We start from the raw sequence: 23,199 nt of genomic DNA on the forward strand, positions 1-23,199 counted from the left end.
TGAATGGTCTTTACTCTTTCCTTCTGCTTACCTCCCAGTCAGGTGCCTTGTGCGTCTGCATTATCTCTACTTGTGTGATTTAGGAACACAAATTTGCCAAGATGGCACATAGTCTTGCCCTTTTGTTCTCGCTCTCTCTTCATGCTATTCCTTCCTAAACGTGCCAGTCCATTTTTTTCTTCCCAGACTGTGAGCCATGCACTTCTTTCACTGCACTTCCTGTTTGCCCGTCGAAACCATTCTGCTGACCAGTGGCGAGGTGACCAGCTCTTCAGTTTGATCAGCAATCCTGCCAACATGCTGTCTCCTGCCAGTTCAGACACTGTGAGTATGAGTGTGGGAAAGTATGTTCAGCAGTCACCCGCTTTGAATGGCTGATGCTAGAGAAGCCTTAGAGATGGCAAGCATCTGACTCTCCTAGTGTGCGGTTTTGAAATTGTTGGTAAAATAAAATATTTGTTGATTAGAGTAATGTATCCCCATGAACATAAAACGGCCATTCTCTCTTGAAATGTACATTACACAAACATCAGCCGGTCGGTCGGTCGGTCGGTCGGTCAGTCAGTCAGTAGGTAGGTCAGTCAGTAGATAGGTCAGTCAGTCAGTCAGTAGGTCAGTCAGTCGGTCGGTCGGTTGGTCAGTCAATTAGTAGGTCAGTCAGTCAGTAGGTAGGTCAGTCAGTTGGTCGGTCGGTTGGTCAGTCAATTAGTAGGTCAGTCAGTCAGTAGGTAGGTCAGTCAGTAGGTAGGTCAGTCAGTCAGTCAGTAGGTCAGTCAGTCGGTCGGTCGGTTGGTCAGTCAATTAGTAGGTCAGTCAGTCAGTAGGTAGGTCAGTCAGTAGGTAGGTCAGTCAGTCAGTCAGTAGGTCAGTCAGTCAGTCGGTCGGTCGGTTGGTCAGTCAATTAGTAGGTCAGTCAGTCAGTAGGTAGGTCAGTCAGTAGGTAGGTCAGTCAGTCAGTCAGTAGGTCAGTCAGTCGGTCGGTCGGTTGGTCAGTCAATTAGTAGGTCAGTCAGTCAGTCTAGGCACCACGAACTTCAGAAGAATTCTGGACAGCTCACAATGTAACAAAGCAGGATAAAAATATAGTGTAAATAAATAAGAAAATGATGAACAAGGTCAACAATACAAAGAGTTATGCGAACAGATCAAGTCACACTAGCTCAAGGCCTGACAAAACAAGAAGTCTTTAAGGCATCTGAAAACTCCATGAGGATAGGAGCCGTTCAGATCTTGGGAGAACCACATTCTAAGGAGCAGGTGCTGCGACAGGGGAGGCATGCGTCTGAAGTCCTCATAGATGGCCCTGATTAATCAAACAAACCTGGAGCATGCTAGCTCTTAGATCAGCTGCGTAGACACCACAGAAGATCAGTGGCCCCTCAGATTTGCCCTATGCTTTGTAAGGCTTTATAGGGCCCAGCCAGTAACTTAAATAACACTTGAAGCAAACTGGCAGTGCCTTGCTGCATTCTGGACTAGTTGAAGCTTCCTTGTGTTGTTCTTCATGGCAGCCCTGTGTAAAATTACTACAATTGTTTATACTTGTTGTAACGAGGGTTGGGTGTCGCTTCTTTATATGTTTCTTTTTGTTTATTATAGTCTTTTTGAAGAGCCATCTTCAGTCCATTATTTTTCTTCTCCCATGCACAGAGAATTATTAGTAAATGTAACAATTGTGCAATGTCTGTTCATGTCCTCCCCTTCTGAGGTATTTTTTCCTAGCTTAGAATGCTGATTTATGAGGCTGAGCAAAAAGAATAGATTTACTCCGGATGTCTGTCTTAGGCTCCATTCCCACTTGAAAGCACTATTAAGCTCCATCAACCCCGTCTTGCCCTTGGTTGCACAGCTTATCCTCATCTCATTCACAGCCCACACCATATGAGACTAAGTGTACCGATGTAAAAGTAGCCCCCCTCCTTTTAAACCAATACTATCCCTTCACAGCTTCAGCCTTCAACCAAAATCTATAATGGGTTCATAGTAGGGGTGAAATTCAGCAGGTTCTGACAGGTTCTGGAGAACCGGCAGCGGAAATTTTGAGTAATTTGAGAACCGGCAAATACCACCTCTGGATGGCGCAAAGCCGAAAAGGTTGGGGAACTCTGAGCTAGCCTACTCTACCACTGTTTGCTCCCCAGTGTGCCCTATTTATTAGCACTTTACTTTCTATCTTTCATAGCAATAGCATTTAGGCTTATATACTGCTTCACAGTGCTTTACAGCCCTCTCTAAGCGGTATTCCCCCCAATAATTTGGGTCCTCATTTTACCGACCTCGGAAGGATGGAAGGTTGAGTCAACCTTGAGTTGGTGAGACTCAAACTGCTGAACTGCAGGCAGCCAGCAGTCAGAAGTAGCCTGCAGTACTGCATTCTAACCACTGCGCCACCACTGTGCTACCCATAATCTCATTTTCCTAGAAATGTTTCCAACCAAACCCTATCCAGGTTTCCAGCAATGGAAAGAGAAAACAAACCTCCATTACAGTGGTGGGATTCAAAGTTTTTTACTACAGGTTCTGTGGGCGTGGCTTGGTGGGTGTGGCTTGGTGGGCGTGGCAGGGGAAGGATACTGTAATATCCTTCCATTCCCTCCCCACTCCAAGGGAAGGTTAACTGCAAAATTCCTATTTCCTCCCGTTCAGCTGGAACTCGTGGGGCAGAGAATAGATGGGGGTGGGGCCAGTCAGAGGTGGTATTTACCGGTTCTCTGAACTACTCAAAATTTCCGCTACTGGTTCTCCAGAACTGGTCAGAACCTGCTGAATACCACTTCTGCTCCATTATGTTATTTTTAAGGAAAAGGAGAAATTTTACAGGATTCCTTTTTAGCAGTGTTCTGAAATGATCTAATCTCCACCATGTTGTTTGGTGAAGAAGAAGGGACGTATTTGCAGCTTCTCAGCTGTAAAACCGAGTCCTGTGCTAGCCAGTTTCTTCCTTGTTAAAAAGCATTCTGAAATGGCATCACTGGGGATCTTTCTCTATAGATGTAGAAGCTTTCTTTTCCTCAGGATCTAGAAAACAAGAAGTGTCAGGCTGTTTTCTTTTCATTGCTTGTTTTATGGTTCTCCCGTATTTGTCAGATTTTAATAACCTCTTCCCTATGAAAAGAAAAATAAACGCAGCTATTGATGTTCGGTTATCTTACTCTACAGGACAATCATGCCCAATTATGGCATCTCTCCGTTTGAGGCTGTTTCTGCCCTGGCATTTTCCCGTTGTTTTCCTTTATTTTGTATGTGGGAGATGCTTCAATGCAGTGTGTGAAAACAAGTTAATAGAAAGGCTCTGACAGAGTCAGACCCGCCCTGTTCCTACGACAGTTCTCTGATTGGAGGATGTTTTCATCACTGTCTGAGAATACACCGAAAAGGGACAAGTGCAAAACCAGAGCAGAAAGCCAATCGCCTGGCCTCTTATGAACCATAGACTCATAGGCCAGGCCAACGTGATTCAGCAGTGATTCAGAACAAGCACAGTACAGGCAGAACTGGAATAGATGGTGGAGATGGCCAGTTTTAAGGTGGCATTATTTCATGCAAGAAGAATGGGTGATATTCCTTTTAACTCAATAGGGTGAAAAAAATCTGGTTCTAATTTTCTGAACCGTTTTACTAGCTGGGCTGAAGTTGACAATATGATTGCCAGTGGACATTTTTGTTTAATCCCACTCATTGCCTTACTCCTTCTAATTTGAATTTTTTAAAAATACATACTGAAATTTTAAAAGAACTCAGATATCTGGCAAAGAGACAGTTTTGTAAGAAAAATTAAGTAAACTAGGGTAACTGGAAAGGAGAGGAAAGTCATTCAGACTGGGGGGAAAAAAGGAAAGTGCAAACACTGAGAAAAGTGCGTATGACAGCAGTCAAAGAGAGGGGAAGAAGTACCAGTTAAAGCAAGTTAGAGGGAAAGAGAGAGCAAAGCCAGACAAATGTACACTTCTAGACATAAAAAGGAGAAAATTTTCACAGTGGTCAAGCCAGAATTTTTCCTTGAAACTCCAACTGTTTGAAGACTCCTGAAGTAGAATGGACTGAATGTGATAATGGATGTCCCAACAACAGTTCTGACTTGTACATAACACAGTTATGAGCCGTGGTGGCGCAGTGGTTAGAATGCAGTAGTATTGCAGGCTACTTCTGCTTCCTGCCGCCTGCCTTCAGTTTGGCAATTAGATTCTCACCAGGCTCAAGGTTGACTCAGCCTTCCATCCTTCCGAGGTCGGTAAAAGGAGGACCCAGATTGTTGGGGGCAAGAGGCTGACTCTGTAAACCACTTGGAGAGGGCTGGAAAAGCACTATGAAGCGGTATATAAGTCTAAGTGCTATTTCTATTATGTTTCTGAAAACCACATGGATACAAAAGGACACTCACCTGCAAGATAGACTCTATAAATCATTGTGTTTGTGGCTGTGGAGAGGAATCTTATTTGTTTGTCCACCCCTTTTCATCAACAGATGGCCTGTGAATACCTTTCATGGGAGGTTCTCGAGCGATGGATTGTGAGTAAGTTACCATTACTTTAATTTTAAGTTCCTGCTTGGATCCTAAATGTAGAGGAGCGATAGGATCTTTTAAGGCACATTCATCATTGTTAGAAAGCAATAGCAAGGCAGCCATTTGGTAGGGCATACCAATCACAAACTGCTTCTACACTGGGAGTGTAGCCAGTAACAACACATTGAAAACACTCTGCTCTCAACTTTCCTCTGGCTTTTTCCTTCCGTTGTAGTCATTGGGTAAGAATAGGATGCAGACATATAGAGGAACAAGCCCATGTGAAAATTTGCACAGATACAGCAAGAGGGACAAAAGGGAATTAACGGACAGAGAAGTAACAGAGAGAGGAAATAGGATGGAGGAGGAGAAACAGGATGGGACAGAAAAAAGAGCACAAACAAGGCAGGACTAACTTCTCCCTTCTTATTGTACCTGGACAAATTATTACTACTGTTGCTATTATTACTGTTTATACATATGAAGGTGAAGGTTCATTCATTCTCCAAGTGGGTTGGTTTCCAAATGTTTTGTTACCAGGCTAGGTAACATCTTCATCGGAGTTTAGGGGATGTCAGTGTTCTTCTGTTTATAAGGGTGTGTCAAGTGAGATTCTTGTGATGGGCCAGCTGTGAGTCATCAGTGAGAGTCTTATGACAGGTCTGGTGATAGTACTTTTAGTATTTTTACTTTACTTTTAGGATTTAGTACTTTTGATTATTGGATCCTCCTTAAGGAACTAAGATATTTAATGATACCATTGTAATGATACCATGTCCCAAGTATTGCAACTTTTTGTAACAGATGAGTTGAAAAGTTTCCATTCTTATTTTGTCCAAGTGCCTTATTATTATTATTATTATTATTATTATTATTATTATTATTATTATTATTATTATTATTATTATTATTATTATTCCCTGTTTTTTCTATTTCTATAAACAAGGAATAGGATCGAAATCCTTCTTTTCTCCAAACTCAGCTCAGGGTTCTGAAAGTCCATTCCTCATCACAGACTTTTAAGAGCAAAACACTTCCAAAACTGAACGTTATTAGGAAGAGGTAAAATTTTCCTCCTGACAAGAACAGTTTCTGCACTTTTTAGCCAATTTTTACATGCAGGATCCCTCTTCCCTCACTTCCTACAAAAATAGGAAAATATTCCTCCATTATCTTAGCTAGGGTAGATTTGCTTGTCTAGCATCACATTTGGCAAAACTATGTTCCATGCATTTCCACCTGCCTCAGCCTCACTTCAAAGAAGATGTAAGGATTTGCTGCTGTTTGTGATTCTGTGGCTTAACATGCCCTATTCATTCTGCTCCCACCAATTTTTGGACCCCCGCTGGCAACTCTTCAAAACACCAAAGGTTTGTGTTTTCACACCTCAGTAACGTTTCCCCCCCACCTCTTGCAGTGGGGTTCTTGCTCTGCCACAGTTGCCTGGCCTCTACCCAGAGCTGCCTGGATCTTTGGCGGATGGCTCTTCGTGGCTCACTCTATATCACGCTGATACGAGATGAAGTGCTTTCTATTCACAAGGTGACAGAAGAGGCCTTCAGTGGCATTAAAGGGTAAGTAATGTGCTGAAGTGTGTAAGGGCTCATGTGGGAATAGAATAGAATAGAATAGAATAGAATAGAATAGAATAGAATAGAAGAGAATAGAATAGAATAGAATAGAAGAGAATAGAATAGAATAGAATAGAATAGAATAGAATAGAATTCTTTATTGGCCAAGTGTGATTGGACACACAAGGAATTTGTCTTGGTGCATATGCTCTCGGTATACATAAAAGATACATTCATCAAGAATCATAAGGTACAACACTTAATGATAGTCATAGGGAACAAATAAGCAATCAAATAATGATCCTGCACTGGTTAAACTAGGCTAATACCCACTTCCACCACTGGGGAAGGGGCACTGCAAGAGAAAGCAGATGCCAAGGATGTCAGAGAAGTTGGTCATTTTAGGAATTTTAAAAAAATAACCTTGAGATATCCTCTTCTCCAACTCTTTTATACCAGTAATGATTGGTCCTCCTAGGCTAGTCGTAGTCTAATCTGATGTGTTCCAGAATTGTTGGAAATGCAGATCATTGAATTTCTAATCAGCATGGCCCAAGTTGAAGGATGCCAGATAGGATAGGCTAATCTTAATTGTAGAATTATTATCAAATTGCATGTAGAAGTATATAGTTTCCAAATTACTGGACGTTCCATTCTAGAAATGTGCCATAATCAGATCCAAGTGGACAAAGGTGTTTTGGATTTTAAAGGAGCTCCTGACAAGTACAATGAAGGTGCCCACTTGATATACCTGCATCTTTTTTTCACTCCATTCTCAGTTGTTCAGATTACCATCTTAAATACGGCACCCTGTTCCAGCTACTACATTTTAAGAAGGATTCAGATAAACTGAACGTCCAAAGAAGGCAGTGAGGATGCTCAGGTGACTGGAAATGAGCTCTTCCAAGGAGAGGTTGAGAGAAGATCCTTCAGGAAAAAAACCCTGCTGGGGTAGAGAGGAGATATCTGTAACTGCACTTTTCAGCTACTTATAGTTGTGTCAGGCAGTGCAGAGGACATGGAATATTAAGATACACTTATGTGGAAATGTAGGTTTTTAGGAAGTTTCTTTTAGCATTCAACAGAGTTTGAATTAGATTCCTAACAGGGAGTTGTACTCAAGGATCCCACTCATTTTTGAACTTTCTAATCTCATGACTTGACCAGTATTAATACATTTATTGTTTATTTATTTATTGTTTATATTTATATACTGCCCTCCTCCCGAAGGACTCGGGGCGGTGAACAGCCAACAGATAAAACACAAGAAACACAAAATTTAAAAACAGTATTAAAATCCGATTAAATTAATTTGGCCCACAATTAAAAGCACCCCTGTATTAAAACCCATAATTAAGCACTTTAAAAATTAAAACAATTTAAAAGAGTTAGGCCAGCCTACCTGATTACTAAATGATTAGTAATACCTCTCCAAGGATTCAGTTTGCGGCTTCCTATGTCTTCCTTTCAAAATCCTGATTCCATGGATTAAACTAAACATCTTCTATAAGTAAAACTCTTCTTGCTAGACTTCTGCTTCACTGAACAGTGGTTTTATTTAGAGTAGGGATTCTTAAATTGTGACTCATGCCTCTTTAAAGTCCATGAGCAAATCCGAAGGAGTCATTGACGTGGAGGCTTATATTCATAAACCAGGAACAAGGTCAGAATTTGTTCCTGGTTTTTCTGGATTTGCCCAAGCCAAGCAAGCAGCAAAGCCCACAGCTGAATTTGAGGGAGGGATAATCCCATAGGTTTAGCTGTCTGTCAAAATCATCCACCAATCACAGCAGCACTGTGACTGAGATATGGTTTCTTGCTGGCTGATGACTCCTGATGTGGCATCCAGCATGTTGACAATTTCTGTAGAAGTAAAGTTCTGTGTTAGCAAATCTCAGTGTTTCTGTTCATTACTGTATTTTTTGGAGTATAAAACGCACCTTAGTTTTTGGGGAGGAAAATAAGAATAAAGCTGATTGGTGGGTGGATTGGCTTCCCAGAATACCCCCAATCAGCTGTTTCCAGAGGTGAATTTTAATAATAGGTTCGTTGGTTGTGAGCTCTGTGCCTTGCTTTTTTTTTTCCTGCCTCTGAAAGCCTCCGAAACAGAGCTTCAGGAAAAAAGTCTTTTTTTTTCTGAAGCTTCTTTCAGAGGATTTTATTCTGAAGGACTATCTGTACTCTGTTCCATCTCCTTTCTTTCATATTGGTATGTAGATTAACCTCCTCCAATCTGTAGGCTTTTGTGTCATTCTCCAGATTTGTTAACATAGTTTGGTTAGAACCTTTACTGATTCTTCTTTTGTTGCTTGCCATATTATTTTAGATAAAAGCCTTCAAGAGGCCTTTTTTCTGAAGCTTCCTTCAGAGGCTTCTTTCAGCCTCTGAACTCTCTGTTTGCGAGGCTGGGCGGGGCTACATTCGGAGTATAAGACGCACCCAGATTTTCACCCTCTTTTTTGGGGGAAAAAGGTGTGTCTTATACTCCGAAAAATACGTTAGTTTGGATTTCTAACCTTTAAAAAGAGAAAGGCCTTTTGTGTCATGGTAAAAGAAAAGATGAAGTGGTGGTGATAAAAGTAAGTTTAAATCAAAAAATGTGAAGTAAGTTGCATATCTTTGGGTTGACAAAGAATTTTGTTATCGAAGAAGAATGTTATCAGTATGCAACTTGTCAGAAAAAAACTGTCAGTTGAGAGTATGAAGCCAAGCAAAACCAGAATAATACCTGGAAACTGATCAAGCAGACTTAGTGAAAAAAACTTGAGATTTTTCCATTCAAAGGTGGAAAGATGAACTGGAGAAAAAAAAATACTACTTTGATATATGACCATCCTTGTAAAATTGTTTTTCATCAAATTGTATACAGACTCACCGAGGGGAAAAAGTTTCCATACAATTGGAGAAAATTGTTTGGCAATTGTCAATACGGTTGACAATTCTGGCAATTTGGTTATAGCTATATTGGGCATCTAGTGTCAAACAGTAAGAATTGTCTCTCCATTAAATGACACAATTTCCCATCAAACTACTGAGAGGGTGGAAGATATAAATGATCAACTGAACGAAAAACTAAGCAGTAGACCATTTGCTCATCAGACTGATGAAGTGACAGATAGGGCAAAGGATGCTATGTTAGAAATGTTTTTGAAACCAAAATAAATGAAAATTTACTTTCATGTAAAGAAGTGATAAAGATGAGTAAAGCTGAGGGCCTTTTTGAAGATGTGGGTAATTGTATGAATGCAAATCACTTAAAGTGGACAAATTGCATCGTGAGATGTACTGATGGAGCATATTCTATATCACAATGTCATAGAAACTTTTTTAATATGCCAGAATCTCATAGTTGGATTAGATGTAGGCAAGGTCTTGTTTGGAAGAGTTGAGTCCAACAATTCAATAAGTTTTACAAACTATTACATGAATTGAACAAAAACTAGACCTCTAAAGATTGCGTGATGGCTGACAAATACATTTTTTCACTGTTTTACGGTGAGTTAAGATGTTTGATACCCATTTTCAAATGGAGAAATGAACTCTAACTATGAAAAGACATAGTTATCTACATGTTTATCAACTGTGATTTCAGTATTTATTTAGTATACTTTTGACAAGCTAAAGATTCTTAAGACCTCAATGCAAGGTGACAATTTCCTTGAACTTGGTGACAAATAAAAATAATGAATGTGTAAGTTAAACTGGAGAAGAGTAAAACTGAAAGACTCAAATTTAGACATGTTTCTTGCTTTGAAACTATTGAAAGAGGTAACATAGAGAATAGTAAATATGATTTATATTTAATTCATCTTTATTTGAAATTCAGAACAAATTTTCATGTGCAACAAATCAAAATATAACTGGATATTACTATTCTTGATAAGGATTTCTCTGAAAATAATTCCTGATAATGTCTCTCCCTGAATTACTAATCAGTGTGTAAAAGGAATACAAAGAACTAAGTGAGCCAGCTATAATCATTCTGATTCAATTTGCAACATCTTGTTTTTGAGAGTCAGAATTTTTCCATTTTGCTCCTATGAAAACCACACATCAATCCAAAATAAATATGGAAGGAATAATGCAAGCAGCTGTCTCAAAAATAAATAAATAAAAAAAAATCACTAGATTTCAAAAATGATGTAAAATTAAGTAAGCTTATCCTTCTCATGAAAAATATGCCTTTGAATTAGTTTCTTTATTGGAAGTGAAGGGTTTTTTAAAACATTGCAGTATGTATCATACTTTTGTGTAATATAGGGATTAAATTTTAATGGTTACAAGTAAGTGATACAATTATTACTTGATCAACTGTAGTCCCAGTGAAATGATTAGTTTTTAAGGGGACATACAAATTTAAGTATAATATGAAGGATTACACTTCGAGTTTTGATAAACTCTGGCTTTGGGAGAATGAAGCAATGGATGAGTTGTGGTGGAATGTAGTCTGGATTCCAGAAGGAAGGGCTGCTTTCAAGAGGGCAAAGAGGCAGCGAAGCTTAGAAAGTTTGGTGGGCAGAAAGAGGGTTAAAACAGGTTCCCCCTAGCGTTTCCCAGAATATATCTATAGTTACGTAAATAGTTACTTTAGTCTGGCAAGATTCTGTCTATAGGTAAAGAACAATAAAGAAAATTGTGCCTGTTTTTAGGGCCTGAAAATGTACTTTCTCTTTACAGCTATGGGAAACGTATCACTGATATTAAAGATTGTAAAGAGCATGCTCTGCAACAAAGGTAGGAATGTCCCTTCTCTCTCTCGCTCTGGGCTGCTCTCTGCTGTTTACTGTATATCCATTGCTCTGCTTTATTTGCTTCAGTACTTGTTTTCCTTTCAGTCTCATCAGTCTTCAACTTCTGTCTGCCACCTCCCTCCCAGACCCATGTAACCAGAGTTTTCATGATACATTTTTTTTCATATTGCCCTGCAAACATATTGGCCCTCTTATCTTGTATGTTGGACATTCTCTTCTGTGGTTGCAGTCCTACCTATGACATAGTGTGAGCTTCTTAACGTCTTTGATGCTTATAGTTTATGCTAAGTTGTGTTTTGCTTTAGCAGCACTTGTTCATAAGTTACCTTGAGCTGGTCCGTAAAGTGTGTATGTGGGGGTCTCTAACAATGCTTTGAGCATAAGCAGTATCCTGAATAACGGGAAGCGAGCTTTCTATAATCTTCTCAGCTGTCCTTACCACTCTCTGTATGGACTTTCTATCTGAGGCACTGCTGCCATCAAACCAAACAGTGATGCAGTTTGTTAAAACACTTTCAATTGTGCCTCTGTTAAAAAAATGGCCAGGACAGAAGGAGAAAGATGTGCTCTCCTCATCCGATGCAGGAAATGCAGACACTGGTTTGCACACATCACTAAGGATGACGTGTGGAGAGACCAATTCAAATTGTTAGTTATCCTGGCTTGCTGTATGATCCCAGCCAATAGAATGACCTTCTAAGATCATGGTTAGAATTCTTTTTGAAACCTGACATGCTGATAATGGTAAATGAGTAGCAACCTGTTCTGCTTCTTTCCTCCACTGCCATCTGTTGTGCATCACAACTAGCAACTTGGCTATCATGAGAGGGGAAGAGGTCAGGCTCAGGAGGAGCATGCCTCTGTGCACCAGATGTGATGGAATAGCTATGGGGAAAGATGATTGTCTTCATGTCTGGAACCCAACGGCATCCTTTTGACCATGGAGAGGAACAGTTTTCTGGCCTAGATAGGTCTTTTGTCTTATTCAGTGGAGTTCTAATGAACCATAACAACCCGAAAGGCAAGGATGGAATGAGCTGCCACAAAGTTCCTGCTGCTACTTCTGTCACTTTGACTGTAGATTTAAATAACATTATCCAGTTGTTAGCTCTGCAGTATTACCTAGTTCTGCAGTCTTTTCTCCACTGTAACTGCAGATGCTCCTGGCAGTACTTTTTATAGAAGTACTGATTAAATACTGTCTTGATTGTCAAAAGATAAAGGGCGTTTGCGTTTTTATTTTAATTGGTGAGTGTTGAGATGATTTTCAATTGAGAGAAATCTGCAGGCCTTTCGTCATCGTGGTTAGGTATTGAGAATTGTAGCTCAGCAGTCTTTGGAAAGTAACAGCTCTGGTATGTAAGAAGATTCAAGATTCAAGTTCTGAACGAATGGGCAGGCTTTTAGTGTGTACAAAGCATGTCGGCAGAAAATTAAACATTCAAGTCAAGCTTGGCTTCTGATGTTTTTAATGGGACACATCCATGTTATTTTCTCAGCAAAAATACAGCTTGGTGGGCTCCCAGTCCATGTAATAATGAGGTTCAACCTTCTTAGCTTTATGAGATCAGTCAGCATTGGCCAGATGCTACCACCTACCTGGGCAATAGATAACTAATACACATTTGCAATAGTGGCAAATCTGTAGCTCAGGTGTAGGATGAGGGTGATTAGAAACTAGAAAGCTGTGTCTACCGCATATGGACCAGATCCTCAGCTTCGCAAGCAACCACCCCACCGCACACAAAAGAAACCGTGTCCAGAACTGTTCAGACATTTCAGCACCACAACACTAAGAAAAGCAGAAGAGAAATGGCTGCTTGACGTCTTTCTCCGTAATGCCTATCCAAAAAACTTCATCTTCCGACACACAGCACCCAAACCACACCACATCACACAGCACCGACCCTCAACCAACTCACACAGCCCCCCACCACCAGCAGTTCACCTCCCCATGATCCTGACCTGATGTGATGTCCTTATCACAAGACCCATCACAAGACTCACTGATGACTCACAGCTGACCCATCACAAGACCCTTACTTGACACACCCATACCTGAAACCCTTATAAACAGAGGAACACTGACATCCCCTAAACTTTGCTGAAGATGTTACCTAGCCTGGTCATGAAACATTCAGAAACCAACAGACAAGCTTGGAGAATGAACCCCCACCCCCCTAACACACATTTACTTACCTTGATCTAAAAAGGAATAGGGGGAAATTCCTGTTTTGGTTGAGCCAGTATTACAATCTTTCCTTTATGCTGCTTGCTTTGGCCAACAACAACAAAAAAAATTGTTTCCTGATGTTGATGACATGCAGGGAGGGCACTGGGAGGAGTGGGATTCTTTTCATATGAATTCTTTGGCTGGTTTCTTGACAGTGGGCAATTACATCGAGGCCGGCGAAATTTCTTGAGGAATGCTTTGCGGGAGATGGAGGCTATTCTGGCCAATGAACCTGGACTGCTGGGCCCCAAGGCAAGTTGGTCTGGGAGATATAGAGGTGGGCAAGAACTAAAAGCTGTGAAGGTGCAAGCAGATTTATTTATTCTGTGTGTGAGCAGTTAGAGCTGGGCCAATGCAGGCACAAGAAAGATTTGTGTACATAAAATGCACACGGGCCTCTATGTGAGAAGAATGAACCCAGAACAAGTACAAATTACAACCATTTGTTTAGTAAGTGTTCAAAGTTACAACAGTGTTACAAAAAAATCACTGGTCCATCACAGCATCCCATGCTCACATGATCAGAATTCAGGCGCTTGACAATTGGCATGTATTTACAACAATCACAGTGTCCTATTTGCAACCTTCCCAGTCAGCTTCTGGCAAACAAAGTCAGTAGGGAAAGCTTAGCAATCAAACAGTTCATTTTACCACTGCAGTAATTCTCTTAACAATCGTGGCAAAGAAGGTGATAAAATCAGGTGCAGTTGTGGTCATAAGTTGAGGATTACCTGCATTGGCTTACTGGTTCTTGATGTGATGTGCCCCGGTCTCTGTCTCTGCTAATGGCTTGTGTTTTGTCAGTAACTGATGCTCAGTTAACAGGGCCTCAGAGGAATGGAAACACGTTTTAAAAAGAGATGGCTTTTGTGCTGTCAGTGCCTGATGCTTTACACCCGTAGTGTTAACAAGCAAATGGGAAAAAAAATAATATTTACCTTGGTTTCCTGGGTGAATTAACTTGATGAAATATTTGGTCAGCCTAAAGACATTTTTCTTATTTGTGTGCTAGATTATACTTGCCAGTGGCAAGCTTTTCTAAACTCATTCTTGCAGGAATCCTGGGTAAAATAAGGAAGTGATTTAAAGAGTGGAAAAGAGCTGGAAGAGATTTTCATCCTTGCCTGTCTGCTTTTTATCTTTTTCTGTATTACCCTACCTAGCTGCTTTTCTCCAGTTAACCCTTCCTGTAACCATCCTAGCAAACAGCTATTCTAAGCATTATGGGAATTGGTATGAACCCTGGAAAGGCACCAGGCTGGAGAACTGCTCCAGGATGCATGTAACAAAGATACCCAAAATAACTACCAAGGAACATATATATTCCTATCTGGGTAAAGGAACATTGAGCTGATCTTGGGAAGCTATGAGAGAACCATTAAAGAGGAAAGAAAGGAGTGAGTCATTAAGGGAGACCTTAAAGGAAGAATTACATAGCCCTAGGATAGAAGGAAATTTGAGAAATTCAAAATCATAATCTTCTTTTTTTAGCATAAACTCAAAACAATGCCATGTTGATTTTGTTTAGTATAAGGTTCTCAAAATTTTGATAACCTTTCAAGATTCTGTTATTCTACCTCAATATTTCTTAAAATGTAGTCCCAGAACTCCTCCTTTCAGGGGTCTACAAAACCAAAATTATAAAAACCATATAATATAGAAGTCCAATCAAGCCATCGTGTAAAGAAGTAGCGGCAACAAATGAATAATTTTTAGTTTCAAATATGATAAATATTGATAAATGTAAACCATTCAAACAAAAACTCTTTTGAGATCCTCCTTGATTTTTAAATTTGGGAAGAGATTCTGAGAAAAAAAAAGTTTAAAAACATGGTTCTACGTTACTAAAATAATGAGCATTGCTGGAAGCTGTGACCTATCATTTCTGTCTTACAAATATTTCTTCATTCTTTCCCTTAAAGTTATTTCCTCTTCTGTCTCATCTACTTGCTTTCCTCCTCCCTCCTTCCTTCATCACTTTAGTCATGAAGAAATCTTTGACACAAGGAGAGAACATGAACCAGAACTAAATGTGTCTCTTTATACTGATTCCAGCAGTTTTAAAAATTGGTCTGCCGATTTCAGGTTCTTCACTTCTTTAAATGTTCTTTTTCACGCTTTAAATCACTCCATTATTTTGACCCAGAATTCACAATAGAACAGAGATTTGGGGAAGCTATTTGTAGTATTGAGATATGTTTGCCCGTCTACTCTAAAATCTTTGGAGAAAATGCACATAATTTTCATAAACTGGGAATTCTACTTGGAATCAAATGCTCAACTCTCTTTTGTCTGATACTTCTCCCTCCCTTTCAATATCAATAGGCTATTTATGTCTTCATGGCTCTGTCATTCTGTCGGGATGAGGTTGCCTGGCTATGCAGACACAGTGAGCACAAAGGCAAGAACCAAGAGGAATTCACTGACAGGTATTGATCAGATTGGGGAAGTGTCATCCAAGGATTGGAAGTTTAGACTTGAGGTAAACTCTAAAGCACAGGTTGCCATCACATGATGCATCATGACGGTTTTTTCCCTTCGTGGAGTTGGGGTGGGCGTGGTCTGCGCGTGACGCATCTGGCCCGTGGGCCGCCAGTTTGACACCCCTGCTCTAAAGCTTTCAAAGTTAATGAACCTATGTGGTTCACTATAGCTGCCAAAATGTTCTTTTCTACACCACTGTTAGAAAGGCAAGCTCTAAATCTTCACAAGGGATGGAAAAGACCACTTGAAAATTCATCCTTTCTTCTCTTTGGGGGATAAATGTTCACATTTCATATTGGAGTGTATTCACGTCGTGCTAAATTATGGTTTGACCAATTGGCCAACACCTAAAAACTTAAGTCATTAAACAATTAGCCAAAGAGCCTATGTAGCTTAACATGATGGTTAAACTTGTGTTTATGAGGCCTGATACTACTGCCCACTGGATTTGCAACCCAAACTCATAGAACAGTGAGTAAACTCAATCTGCTTTTTCTCAGCATTGTTCTTTTCAGCTGCAGTTTGCAAACTTCACTAATGGGAAGCGGGAAGCAAAGAGAGTGATGAAGAGTTAGTCTCTCCAATCCATAAAGGAAGGGTAGGAGAGGCATATTCAGTTGCACATTCATCTTGAGATGGAGGGGAAATGAAAAAATACCTCTCCTCACAATTTTTGGCAGTTTTTTTTGTTGCAGGGTAACCTTGCTGCAGGCTGAGATAACAATTTACCTCTGGCAGGGCATTACAACAGATGAAAGCTCTTTAGGACGTAGAATAGGACTTAGGACAAAATAGTCCTAAAATAGAAACAAACCAGTAGTTAGCATAGCTGTGACAGGAGAGTTTTGAGACAGGAGAGCCTTGTTTTCGGGCGCATGCATGGCTCCCCTCACATGTATGCATAGGGTCATTTATAGTTCTGTTGTGTCTGTCCATGCTAAATTTTCAGAGTTCATTGGCTAAACTTGGGAAGTAAATGCTCCACTTCAGGTAGATTTGCATACTGGAGGCTACAGCAGTTTTTATACCATACCATAATCATCACTGCAAAAAATAGATAGGAGATGAACTGAATTGAATTTATTCTATTGAAAACCATCTTTTAACTGTTGGATTGTAATGCAATTTTCATTCCCTCACATCTCAATTAATTACCACGTTTTAAAGTAAATTAAGAAGCATGCAAACCAAACGCAAATCCAGCTTTTGCATGTGGAAAAGATACCCAAACTCAGCATACAGAGAAGGCAAGATCAGGCATAGAGAGGCAACATCTGCATGGGAATGTTTGCTGTTGGGGAACAATTGGTCTGCCCCCTTACCCACTTTGTGTATTCCTTGGCTCCCAGCTTGTGTATCTGTTAAATTGTTCACATCTGGGCACAGCATGGAAAAGGTTAGGTGAACCGAATATTGTACTGTAGTTCTTTCAAGAGAGTGGATTTTTGTAATAAGGGTCTGAATAGTTTGGCAGATCTCTTTGTTGTGTGTTTGTGTGGGGAACTGGTAGTGGCAAAAATCAACTTTGTAACAGCAAAAAGAATCTTGGGCAAGATTGCTATGCTTCTTCCAAAATTCTATTTATTTTCCTCACAGCTGCTTGGCTGAGCTGCTATTTCTGATGGAAAGACTACGCAACTTGCTTAAACAGCACCGAAGTGTCATTCAACGGTACCATGTACAATATTTGTCACGCTTTGATGCCCAGGTGCTTGGTAACGTCATACAGGTATGGAAACAGCATAGAACTGAGGCCAGTGGCATGGTGGTGTTTGGGGGACTGGAGCAGGACCCAATGAATAGACTCTGTCCTAAAGAGATAGAAAAGATTGGATGGGAAAAAGTGAGAATGTAAAAGAATTTTAAGTATTAAATTAAGTATTAAAGTCACTGACTAAGTGACTTTGGGCCAGTCACTCACTCTCAGCCCAGTCCAGTTCATAAGTTTTTGTTGTGGGGAACATAGGAGGAGGAATTGAGTATCAAGATATGTTTGCTGTCTTGAGTTGTTTATAAAAATAATAAAGGTGGTATATAAACAAACGGTCAAGGAATGAGGTTAGAAAGTAGAAGATCATGAATTCCAGGTTTGTCTTGGGCACAAAGCCAATTGAGTGACTTTGGGCTAGTCACTTTCTTTCAGACCTAGGAAAGAGGCAATGGCAAACCAAGAAAACTGCAGGGATTTGTCCAGGCAATTTATGAGAATCAAATACGATTGAATGGAAGAAAGAAAAAGTATCTGGATGCTGGCAAAAATCTTTATCTGCTGTCAGAGTGGATGAATTAGATGAAATCAGTCCTATTTTTTCAATAGAAGGGAAGCTGCTTCACAAGTCACAAATTAGAAAAGGGAGTCAGTAAAGCCCTTTAAAATGATTTCCTTGCCTTGAAGCATCTGTTACTTATATTGATGGTTGCTTCTCTTTCTGAAGACACTTCAGGCGAGATACAGCATTAAATCGGACAGCACAATTCCTTTAAATAATTGCATGCGGTAAAGTTCAGTGTAAACAAACCACTGAATAACAAATGGTTGTCTTTACTCTAACCCCTTTTGTTTCATGCAGGACCTGACTGTGTGCCCTGAAGAGGAATCAGTGATTATGTCAGCTTTTGTCAACACACTCACATCCCTGACTGTCAAACAGGGTAATTACGCTGTCAGCTAGAAGTTTCTGTGTCTCTTTTCCCTGCCCTCAAAGCACAAGGTTCATACTTCCAAGAGGTCTATATAAAACTCCTTCTATAAGAGTAATTCAGACATGGTGCCAGAAAAAGGTTTGGGATTTTATAATAGGCACATTCTACGGATTCTGTGTGTTTGCTTTGTATGCATATTACCTCACCAGGGTGGGGAACTACGCCCCCTTTATGACCTGTGAACTTCAACTCCCAGAATTCTTGAGCCAGCATTCTGGGAGAATTCTGGGAGTTGAAGTCTACCAGTCATAAAGGGGGCGTAGTTCCTCACCTCAGACATTGAAAGAAACATGATTCAAATTTTCTTTAGTTTTTTTTTTTATTATTTGACCATACTTTCTTACATGTGGAATTGATTGGATGCTAGTAGGACTATACCAAAGCTACAGATATACTACCTCCAGAAGCAAAGTCCTTATGTAGTCTGTAAACTGATGTGGAAAAAGCTGTGCACAGCAAATAGTTCTTCCAGCAGCATTCTACTTGACCTTGAATATTTTTTTTTCATCCTTAAACAGCAGAAGAAAATTCCCGAGGCTCTTTCACTAAGTGTTGTCTTTTTTCATGCTTGTCTTTTGCAGTTGATGTCAAGGAAAAATTTGAATTCAAGGGACTGCGATTGGATTGGTTCAGACTACAGGTAAAAACTCTCCAGTCACCTTTTCCCCCTTTTCTTCCCCTTTCTCCTGTAATGGCTCCTAGGATGTTTGGAATATTTTATGCCGTTAGGATTTTGTATTGCCTGGAGCTCCATCTATTCATTGGGAGTGAGTAATGGAGAGCTGGGTTGCATATTGTGCTCGTGTCAGGGTTCCAAGTAACACCCCCCACGAAAGAAAACTCCGAGGCTTGAGCTTCCTCAAAGTTCCATTTTATTAAGAGATGTCATATTGGCACATCTGGGAAAACCCAAATCTGAAAGCTTCCAGGTTTTCTCCACCCAAAGGAAAGTTCAAGTCCCTGCCCAGCACCCACATATCCATCACATGGTCCAATCAAAGCACCATCCCAACTGGAGATACCTCCCAGTTCCAGTCATCCAGGTGCAGGGCAAGATGTCCTTGACTCTCTGAGAAAGGAATGTTATTGTGACTATATATCACCCATGCTCCATACGATCCCCCCTCCCAATTTCCCACACTAGGAAATGTGGCAGGCCTGAAGGCCCAATGTAAAAGATGGCTTCCAGGCCTGACAGCTTGTCACACAATGAGAATTCTGCAGGCAGAGAAGGAGAACTGACTGGGCAGTCCCTTTTGTATTTGTATTTTCAAAGTGTACATTTCAAAATGTCTTTTCCTAGAATTTGCGTAGGGGATAAACAGGGGGAAAAAATGCTGCTAAAGAAACGGAGATGATAGACAAGAAGAAAAAGTGTCATTGTTCAGCTCCTTAACCCTTTCTATCTGCTGGCGGGCAGGGGGGAGGAACTTACAGAAGTATACATACAGGACACTTTGAGCTAATGCAGTGTAAATTGCTAAAGGAGCTTTAAAAACATTTTTGCTCATATTGTTGCTGGCTTGAGAAAGCATTTGAAAGAGCCATGGTGGCGCAGTGGTTAGAATGCATATTGCAGGCTAACTCACTGCTCATTGCCAGCAGTTCAATCCTGACAAGCTTGAGGTTGACTCAGCCTTCCATCCTTCTGAGGTGAGTAAAATGAGGACCCAGAGTGTTGGGGAAAATAGGCTGACTCAGTAAACCGTTTAGAGAGGCCTGGAAAGCATATGAAGTGGTATATAAGTCTAAGTACTATTGCTATTTGTAGAGCAAGTTTGAAATTAGTGACCTATCAGCTTCTGGAGGGTTTCAAATAGTCCCCCTTTTAGTTAGTTGTATCATTTTCAGTTGTCTGTCAAGAATTTGGGCATGCCAGTGGAGAAAAGTTCTTTTTCTAGCATTATCAACATTTCCATTGGTAAACACTTCTTAATACACTGGCAAAATAGCAGCCTTAGACACCAAGGCATTGGTTACGCTTCAAAACCACCCCTAACATTCTTCCAAATTAAATAAAATAATAAATAAGAAAGAATGCCAAATGTTGAAAGATCTCAGCATTCTTGTGGGAGATTTCTAGATGAGAGTGAGAATTGACAATCTCATAATTTGTTAGGCATTTTAAAATATGGGGGGAGAGTTGCCTGCAACATGAAAAGATTGGAAGCCCTGATCTAGCCTAAGGTGTCAGCCTGTTCTCCATTGGTTAACTATTCTGTTTATTGGTAAATTTTATGCATATGAGTGAGCTATTCTAGACTAATTGTCCTCAGTTACCAGTATCTTGTTTTATCACTATCATCATCATCATAAGCACTTTTTTATTTTTCTATATTGGCCATCCAAACTCACAATTTTCTCTCAAAATATTACATTGCCCTATAAAGCTACATTACATAATCAAGATGATCAGATAATGGGCATATGCATGTAAGTTGCCCCACCATTCTACAATTTATATCATGTCCTATGTTATGTCCTATTCTGAGAATTTAAGGTAATAGGTCCTTAATAATGGGTTCTTTCTTCCATCAGGCATACACCAGTGTCACTAAGGCCCCATTGCAACTGCGGGAGAATCATGATCTTGCCAAAGTGATGAACCTCATTGTCTTTCATACTAAGATGCTAGACTCTGTGGAACAGCTCATAGTGGAGACATCTGATCTCTCCTTCTTTGGGTATGTATGAAGTTTCTGGGCTTTTTGTATCTTGCTGACAAACAGCAACTCTGTGCTGCTCATTGGGAGACTCAGATAGCTATTTCTGCCTTGTAAGGCATCATCAGTGAGCCACACCCTCTTCTCAAGTATCCTCCCTGTAAAGGTATAATGTTTCTTTTTCTTTTTCGTAGGCTTTTATGTGCATATTCTTTCTAGCCAGGTCATCCAGCTGGCTTTTTGCCTCAGGTGAGATTAGAACTCACAGTCCTCTGGTTTCTAGCCTGATGCTTTAACCCATGGGTCCTCAAACTTTTTAAACAGGGGGGGGGGGGCAATTCACGGTCCCTCAGACTGTTGGGGGGCCAGACCGGCTGGGTGGGCGTGACTAGGTGGTCATGTGACTGGGTGGGCATGGCTAATCTAGCAGTCCGTTAAACAATACACACAAATTAAACTTTAATTTCTTATGCTCCTGGGGGTGGAAAGGTGGTTAGTGAAGGGATATGGCTGCCTTGGGGTGCGTGTGAGGGACTTGGGGTGCGTGTGAGGGACTCTCTCTCTCTCTCTCTCTCTCTGGAGGCTGGGGAGGCCAAAAGCAGGCCCATTTTTGGCCTCCCGCGGCCTTCGCGCATCCTGTTTTTGGCCTCCTTGGCCTCCAGAAGGTAGGTGGAGGCTGGCGGGTAGGTGGGGTGATGTGGGCGGGGCAGCCTCGTGGTCTCACATGGGCTGAATTAATGGCTTCAGTGGGCTATATCCAGCCCACGAGCCGTAGTTTGAGGACCGCTACTTTAACCATTGCACCAAACTGGCTCTCTTGCTGAAAGCTCCTTAAAACCGATTGTATGGAGATAATTGCTTGGGAAGCTTAAAGAACAAGGGTTTATATTCTTGCTGGACAACCCCTGATTCTGGCCTAGGTTTGCAATCAGAGGAATCATTAGCAAAGCTACCAATGAGAGGATTTTGTTTGTAGCAGCAGCCCATCTATGCAGCCCCTTTTCTTCAGGAGTGATCTCCATACCTGATTCATTTTTAATTCTTCATTCTTCAATTCTTCAACAGTTAAGTAGGGATAGGGTTGCGTGTTTTGTTTTAGGTATTATTCGTAACTTGTTAATATATTTTTGTTTTTATGCCAAACTACATGAATGCTTTGCGGAAGAGAAGTGGATAAACATTTCTTAAATAAAAAGTCAGGAAAGTACCATCTGTTGCTAATTGCCTTGATGGGCATTTTATTCAAATTACTCTTTTTTTAAAAAAAAACACCATTAAATAAAAATACAAGAAAGAATGCTTTCTGCAGGCCATATCATTGGGAGCATTATCTTTTTTTAGTAATTGTACACAGTATTCATCATACTATTCATTAGAAGAATGAATGGAAAAGAAACATGTACCTTGAGGTTGCTTGCTTCCACTTGTTTGAGCTTCTTCAGTTCCTATCTCTTTGACAGTTTCCACGTGCGCCATTTGGAGAAGTTATTTGCCGCCTCCTTAGAGGAACCATCCATGTTGCGTTATGTCATAATTTTCCCACTTCTGTGTGCTGATTTCAGTAATACGATCCATCCAATGTGCCCTGAGGAGGTATGTACATTTTTGGCTCGTGAGAAAAAGAAAGACAAACAGCTGGATTGAGAGGTTCTTACCAGCCTACATAAGCTTGGTTTTTCTGCCATTTCTTATAGTTTCTATCGGCCTGTCTGGTTTTAAAAAGTAATGTTCTGTACATATTGTATGTTCAATTTCATAACTAGAAAAAAAGTGTTCTTTTTTTTTTTTGATCCTGTCTACAATACGTACACAAACCAGAAAGTTTCAAATATTTTATCTTAATTATATATGTGATTTAAGAAGCTATGCAAATGGCAGTCTTTTGAAGAACATGTAGTATGGAGAAGTAAGATAGCAGTGGTGGTTAACCATGGTTTAAACTGATTATTATTATTATAGTTGTTGTTGTGGTTGCTACTGGCCCTGCATTTTATTACAGTAAGCATTAAATTCTTATGAATAGGCAAGATATGAAGGGCTTGATAAATACATAATTTTTAACTTTTGGGGATGAGCACATAATTTAAGATATAAACCTTATCATAGGTTGGTGACCCCCAGGGGGAGGGCCTTCTCTGTGGGGGCACCTACCCTCTGGAATCAGTTGCCCCCAGAGATAAGGAGAATCCAAGACCTTAGTGCCTTCCACCGTGCCCTTAAAATCCACTTTTTCCAGCAAGCCGGGCTGGCTTAAAAAGAAATTTTAAATGTTTTAATTGGTTTGTATTTT

General features: G+C 40.3%; 1 protein-coding gene across 1 annotated transcript in view; it reads left to right on the top strand.

Annotated features, from left to right (window-relative positions):
- The window catches only part of NCKAP1L (NCK associated protein 1 like), a 100,483-nt gene that overhangs the window by 15,757 nt on the left and 61,527 nt on the right, over positions 1–23,199 (top strand). Inside the window, exons 7-17 of the mRNA XM_070934997.1 lie at positions 187–324; positions 4,465–4,513; positions 5,922–6,078; positions 10,753–10,809; positions 13,215–13,311; positions 15,385–15,488; positions 17,140–17,272; positions 18,114–18,195; positions 18,828–18,886; positions 20,785–20,930; positions 22,370–22,502. Of these exons, the coding sequence (XP_070791098.1) occupies positions 187–324; positions 4,465–4,513; positions 5,922–6,078; positions 10,753–10,809; positions 13,215–13,311; positions 15,385–15,488; positions 17,140–17,272; positions 18,114–18,195; positions 18,828–18,886; positions 20,785–20,930; positions 22,370–22,502 (1,155 nt within the window). The remainder of the gene's footprint in view (positions 1–186; positions 325–4,464; positions 4,514–5,921; positions 6,079–10,752; positions 10,810–13,214; positions 13,312–15,384; positions 15,489–17,139; positions 17,273–18,113; positions 18,196–18,827; positions 18,887–20,784; positions 20,931–22,369; positions 22,503–23,199) is intronic.

Source organism: Pituophis catenifer, unplaced genomic scaffold (genome assembly GCF_029215685.1).
Source record: "Pituophis catenifer annectens isolate HBS135680 unplaced genomic scaffold, rPitCat1.0.hap2 SCAF_2, whole genome shotgun sequence".
Classification (NCBI taxonomy): domain Eukaryota; kingdom Metazoa; phylum Chordata; class Lepidosauria; order Squamata; family Colubridae; genus Pituophis; species Pituophis catenifer.